This window comes from Portunus trituberculatus, chromosome 41 (assembly GCF_017591435.1).
Source record: "Portunus trituberculatus isolate SZX2019 chromosome 41, ASM1759143v1, whole genome shotgun sequence".
NCBI classification, from domain to species: domain Eukaryota; kingdom Metazoa; phylum Arthropoda; class Malacostraca; order Decapoda; family Portunidae; genus Portunus; species Portunus trituberculatus.
Window position 1 is genome coordinate 36629908 of NC_059295.1, and position 8131 is coordinate 36638038.

The 8131-nt window shown below is 28.7% G+C and overlaps 1 protein-coding gene across 1 annotated transcript in view; it reads left to right on the forward strand.

The window, feature by feature from the left end:
• Positions 1 to 5084: 5084 nt before the first annotated feature.
• Positions 5085 to 8131, forward strand: part of LOC123517114 (adenylosuccinate lyase-like) — a 27105-nt gene continuing 24058 nt past the window's right edge. Inside the window, exon 1 of the mRNA XM_045277025.1 lies at positions 5085 to 5553. Within this exon, the coding sequence (XP_045132960.1) occupies positions 5413 to 5553 (141 nt within the window). The 5' untranslated portion in view covers positions 5085 to 5412. The remainder of the gene's footprint in view (positions 5554 to 8131) is intronic.

Sequence of the window (8131 nt, forward strand, 5' to 3'; positions counted from 1 at the left end):
TCTCAATAGAGACAGGAACAGTGGACAAGTGATGACCTGTCAGTGTACAATGTTATTGACTGTTGTGGAATCTACAGGTACTCTTGATGTGTAATATTTACCAGATTTGAGTCTGGGAACTGAGATACTACCAAGGAATAGAAAAGCTCTGTTCTCTTTTCTTCTTTTAATCAAATTCTTGCTTTTGTATTGACAAGAATGTATCATATGTCTCATTTTCTACATCAAATTTATCTTCATATACTACAAATTCCTCTTCATCTTGTTCTTCACAAACTTTTGAAATATTTTTTTTGTTTTTACATTCAATATTGTGTTTTCTGTCTTTTTTTTTTTTTTTTTTCCTTGTTTTTATTAATTGTTCATTTTCATTTTTTCTCTCTTTGTAGCTGAAAATATACAATATCTGTGTGCTGGGATTATAATAGAGTACTGGCTCCTCATACCAGGATCAAACTCAAGCCAAGCATTGTATTGCAGAGCTACCCAGACTACGTGGTGCCTCTTAAGGGCTGGTCTAATTCGGCTGTTAATAACTTCTAGACTACTGGATTCACAATATTAATTATTTTATCTCCCAGGGGCTGGATATTGTTCCATGCTATCAATACTTTTCATCTAACATTTTATTGTTTAATTTGCTACACAGAACCAAGGGATTTTCTTACTAATCACGCTTATGAGTATATCTACAGTGTCCCTTACCTGCTCATATTCTTGGAATGTCCTATCCAGTGCAGGGGCTTGGCTAGGGAAAGGATGATTTGATTTTTTTTTATCCCAGCATCTAATACTCCCAACCCAGCTTACCTTGCTATGATTTGTTTTTATTATTGGTGCTCAACTTTCTTTTAAATCTTATTTTAGTGTGTGTCTGTGTGCGTGTATGCGTGTGTGTGTGTGTGTATGTATGTGTAGGAAATATGAACCTTTATTTGTTGCACAAAATTTAAAGTGAGAAATACTAGTTAGATACTTGTTAACCAATATGAATTTAATGTAGAATATAATTGTATTGTTATCTGATTTAGTAAAAATATACTGTATTCATATGGACATGATTTCCCATGACAGAGGAAACCATTTCATAATCAACACTTTTAAATGTAATGGAGCTTAATTACTTAAGTTTATAATAAGTTTTGTATTCTTTTATTCTTTTATACTTAAACATCATTTGCAGCTTATATATATATATATATATATATATATATATATATATATATATATATATATATATATATATATATATATATATATATATATATATATATATATATGTGTGTGTGTGTGTGTGTGTGTGTGTGTGTGTGTGTGTGTGTGTGTGTATATATATATATATATATATATATATATATATATATATATATATATGTGTGTGTGTGTGTGTGTGTGTGTGTGTGTGTGTGTGTGTGTGTGTGTGTGTATATATATATATATATATATATATATATATATATATATATATATATATATATATATATATATATATATATATATATATATATATATATATATATATATATATATATATATATATATATATATATATATATATATATATATATATATATATATATATATATATATATATATATATATATATATATATATATATATATATATATATATATATATATATATATATATATATATATATATATATATATATATATATATATATATATATATATATATATATATATATATATATATATATATATATATATATATATATATATATATATATATATATATATATATATATATATATATATATATATATATATATAGTACACATATTTATTAGGATTTTCAGAAAGATGTATTTAATTAGGAAAGAGAAATTAGTTAGAAATTATGTAGGTAATGATAATTATCCCCTGCACATTTTTTATACAGTTTTTAAAATGATATTCTCCCTATTCTGTACTTTTTTTATTTTGATAAACATGGACTTCAGAATTTTTTATCCACAGTGCATACGTGCCAATGTTGTCTTGTTATCTTTCCATCTGACTGAGGCACTGAACTGTGTACCAAAAACAGTAGATATTCATAGAATTTTGTAATTATTTAAATATAAAATCATTGTTGCAGATAACATTATGACTCATCCTATATTTTTATACCAGACTAGAATATTGTGAGACCTTTGTGATCAATGGCTATGTTTCTACCAAGTAACCAGATAATGTTGCATCACAAACACAGTTTCATTGATATCTACTGTTCTTCAATGTCATTGATCTCGGGAATAGTACATTGTTTATATTACATAGTCAGAGAATTAGTTCATACAGTACTGTGATGCACATAGTGTTGAAGTATACATAATAATCTACTTTATTACATTGTCATTTTCATTTCCCTTTGAAAAGAAAATACTGAACCTTAACACGACTTTGTCAACCAGAGGAAATTTAAGAAAATGAGATGCATGTATGCTCTGAATTCATACTCACAGCTGCTGAATCTGTCTTTAGGACTTAATTTTGGAGATCAACCTGAAAAACAACTCGGCTCAAGAATAATGCTTCATCAGGAAGGTACTATTGCTGTAGTCCATGAGTTTGCACATAAGGACAGGTGGGCGTCATTGTGCCAACGATATCAAGTTATCAGTTATCTATGTCTGATTTGCCATATTGTTGATTTATTAGTATTGTTGATATTTTTGGTTTCAAACTAGCAATGATATATCATTTTCTTAATTTAGAAAATGAGTATGTGTTGAACTTTTAAACTTTGAAAGTCCAATATAGTTTTTTTTTACTTTTATCGTACTGAGTTGTGCACAAGGCACATTGTGTCTACTATAATATTACACTATAAATGCACACCCACCATGGGCATTCTCTCTTTAAAGATAGTTTGGGTGTGGCACTTAGTAGGGGGAGAGAGTAGTAATGCAGTCAGACAGACAGAGGGGAAAATTTTTTGGGTAAAGTCCAGTGCAACTCCATTCAGTGCCTTATTTTCAGACTATTTTCTTCCAGACCTTAATTTTTCAGTCTGAAGAGTGAGGGGAGGACACATATCCCCCATATCCCTCTTACAATTGATGCCCATGACACCCAATTTCAACCAATTATGCTCTAACATATTACTTAAGGTAAGTACAGTTTTTAAGATGGTGACTGTAATTATATATCTACAGATAAAATAGGTAAGGATTAATAGTACAATGAGCATTTTCAAAGCTGACTAGGTAAGCAATATGAATCCATAAGGTTATACAACTATGAACTGGTTTGCATTTGTACCTGTGACTAAGTATAGCACTATGTTTATTAATATTTGGATGTTATTTGTATCATTCTCAAACAAAAATTATGCATGTTAATCCCATTGTCTATCTGGAACTGCAGGAAAAAAAATATATATATATATATATATATATATATATATATATATATATATATATATATATATATATATATATATATATATATATATATATATATATATATATATATATATATATATATATATATATATATATATATATATATATATATATATATATATATATATATATATATATATATATATATATATATATATATATATATATATATATATATATATATATATATATATATATATATATATATATATATATATATATATATATATATATATATATATATATATATATATATATATATATATATATATATATATATATATATATATATATATATATATATATATATATATATATATATATATATATATATATATATATATATATATATATATATATATATATATATATATATATATATATATATATATATATATATATATATATATATATATATATATATATATATATATATATATATATATATATATATATATATATATATATATATATATATATATATATATATATATATATATATATATATATATATATATATATATATATATATATATATATATATATATATATATATATATATATATATAGATAGAAAGATAGATAGATATTAAGTTAAACTAAGAGAAACTGTAGTTAAACACCTCGTCCCATGAAAATCTTCATACAATACTTGATTGGCATATTAATACTTAGATATATAGTACATACATGCACAAATTACCAACTATACCTATTATAGTAGATATCCAATTGTTTCCGTATCTCCTCATCTCTTTGTATGTATTCACATGGATGTGACGTGATGTAGATGATAAATATATATATATATATATATATATATATATATATATATATATATATATATATATATATATATATATATATATATATATATATATATATATATATATATATATATATATATATATATATATATATATATATATATATATATATATATATATATATATATATATATATATATATATATATATATATATATATATATATATATATATATATATATATATATATATATATATATATATATATATATATATATATATATATATATATATATATATATATATATATATATATATATATATATATATATATATATATATATAGATAGAAAGATAGATAGATATTAAGTTAAACTAAGAGAAACTGTAGTTAAACACCTCGTCCCATGAAAATCTTCATACAATACTTGATTGGCATATTAATACTTAGATATATAGTACATACATGCACAAATTACCAACTATACCTATTATAGTAGATATCTAATTGTTTCCGTATCTCCTCATCTCTTTGTATGTATTCACATGGATGTGACGTGATGTAGATGATAAATATATATATATATATATATATATATATATATATATATATATATATATATATATATATATATATATATATATATATATATATATATATATATATATATATATATATATATATATATATATATATATATATATATATATATATATATATATATATATATATATATATATATATATATATATATATATATATATATATATATATATATATGTATGCATGTATATATTACTTTTGCCAGTGTCATGCACAGTGTACACGCACAGTGCAGAGTGCACGTGCCCAGTGTCCGTCTTCCTAATGACATCAACACAATTTAAGAGAGAATGAGGGAGGGCGTGGCCAATGTTATCAAAGTAATTAACTCATTGTACCTCGCTCTTTCCCGGTGCACCTTTCGGGATGTTATCAGCCTGACAGACAACATGTTTGAGTACTAATGTTATTTTTGCGATATACATTATAGCTAAACTTATTCGTGATGAAAATGATAGTTCTTCATAGAATAGCCGTCACTGGTGACTGCCTGACTGGCTGCCTGGCAACCTAACACGTGACCTGCGCTGCGACCGCCGTCTGCCCGCGTGTTGTTTGGTGAGCTGCACTGTGTGCCGGCCTCTCCTTCTGGATATTGATACTTTTTGTGCCAGCTTTCGCCCTCTAACACCATGGCCGCCTCCTCCCACGATAAGTACTGTACCCCCCTGGCCTCTAGATATGCCTCCAAAGAGATGACATACAACTTCAGCGATGCCAAGAAGTTCAGCACCTGGAGGAAGCTTTGGACGCTGCTGGCTAAGGCTGAGCAGGTATGTTAATCGTGTGTCGGGTACTGGTGGTGTCATGCATCATTCATGACGCCACACACGTTTGTAATTCGAGTGATCCCTTAAATCCCTTGTTCACATTAAAGCATACCCCGGTTGTCAATGAACTTCTGTGTCCACATTTTCGAGTTGAGTGTAGTCAGGGGCCCGCTGGGCCAGTGGGTCGGAGTTGGTTAACCCTGCATATAAAACTTGGTGTGGTTTAGTTCTTTCATTAGAAAGAAAAATAAGAATGCAATACATGTTTAGAAACAAAACAAAATTATCTATGTACTCCAGTCCATAATAGTGTACCACTTAACACCCCTCATAGTTAGGTTTGCTTTAACTTGTTGGGTTAATTTAGGCTTGGTTTGGTTAAATTAGTCTAGTTTGTTGAAGTATGAGTAATGCAACTTCCTTGTGCTCAAGGATTAGGATTAGGGTATATTTAATTGCTGCAGGCTTACTTAGACCTTGGTTCATTCTGACCAGTAAGTGACTGATTCGACCAATTATTGTTAATGATACAATGTGTGTGTATTTACCTAGTTATAGTTTTACAGGGCCTGGGCTTTATGCTTGTGTGGCCCCGTCTCCATATCTACACTTATCCAATCTTACTTTAAAAGTATGCACACTCGTTGCAGACACTACTTCTTCATCCAAACTGTTCCACGTCTCAGTGTGTGTGTGTGTGTGTGTCTACTTGCTGAGAGCATGAACAAAACAAAACAGTGAAAAAGAGGATTGCACAATATTAAAAAACCATATTATATAGTTGTGTGTGTTTACCCAGTTGTATATTACAGGGTTCAAGTGAGGTTCATAGTGACTTGTCTCCATATATCTAGTTTTATCCAACTTTTCCTTAAATGTATGCATATTTTCTGCTGCTACAATTTCTTCACTCAAACTATTCCAGATGTCTACCATTCTATGTGGAAAAAACTTTTTAGTGTTCCTCAAACATTGACTCTTAATGATCTTGGAGTGCCCTCTCATCCATCTATCTCCATCTTCTGTCAGTGGTACAGGTCTTGTCTATCATTTCCATAAAGTTCACCATCTTATGTATAGTTATTAGGGTGCTAAGATTACTAAGTTACAAGGGTGCTAGATATGACTGGAATATCTTGCATTTTCTTGAGAACCATCATTTTAGCATCCAACCACGATTGCTCAATTGTCTGAGTGTGTTCTGTCACAGGATCCACATAACGTTGCTGTTGAATATTGATAACCCATGGCATTTAGATTACTATAAGCAGGCCACTCATCTGAATTTATCACCAAACCATTTGCACATTCCCTTTCAATAATAGGGATTACCAACATTCAACGGTAAATCATCAGCGACATTATGTGGATCCAGCAACAGGCCACATGAGGGAAGGGTCACAGTAGACTTCCATGCTGCACTTCGGTAGATGACATATTGAGGTGAACCTCTCACTACAGTAGCACCATTATTAGATCTCCTCTCCCATCTATCTTGCAAAGTTGGTAGTCCAATTTCCTTCAGTCTTTCTTCATAAGTAAGTTCCTTCATCTCTGGTGACATCTTTGTAGCTGTCCTTTAAATTCTTTCCAATTTCTTTATATCCTTTTGCATATGTGGAGACCACATTACTGCTGCATATTCAAGGCTGGGCCTTATCATAGTGGTTATTATCTTTTTCATCATACTCTTATCCATGTAATTAAATGTCACCCTGATATTTGTTAAGTGTCTTATATGTTGAAGTAAATAACCTATTTGTGTATTTTTGGGGTCAGGGTGTCTTGTATAACCACTCTTCTTTCCTTTTCATTATAATCTCTTCTCCCATTTTGTATTCTCACATAGATCTATTACTTTTATCCATTGCCATCACATGGCATTTTTTAGCATTGAATTATAATTTCCACTATTAGTTACAATCCCAGATATTGTCAATATCTCCATGCAGTTTATTACTCTCAATAGTTTTGCATCATCTGCAAACAGATTTATTTAGCTACTCAAGCCCTTTTGTATATCATTAATATATAAAGAATACTATCTGTTACTCTTGTATAGAAATGCCTTATAATAAAATCCAATCCAATCCAATCTTGTATAGAAACTCAATAAATTTGTTACACCCCACCTTACTTTTATTAAACCAAATTGGGAGTTATTTATAATTTCATTTTCATCCAGATATTCCACCCATTTTTCCTTAATCACAATTTTGCAGATCTTTCCCACAACACTAGTCAGTGACACTGGTCTATATTTTAGGAGCTCGGTCTTTTTTCCTCGTTTGTATATAGGCACTATATTTGCTCTTTTCCATTCCCTTGATACTCTGCCTTCCATCAAAGAGCTGCTGATCACATCCCAAATTGATTCCACAAGCTGTTCTCTACATCTCTGTGCCCTTCCTGACACTCCATCTGGCCCCATTGCTTTCTTCATATCCACCTTCTCTAATAATTTGCTAATTTTCAGTTTTTGCACCACAATGTTCCTTAACCTTTCTTGCATAATTTGATTATCTGGTTCTATAAAATCTCCTACTTTAAATACCAATCTAAAGCTCTCATTCTTAAGTTC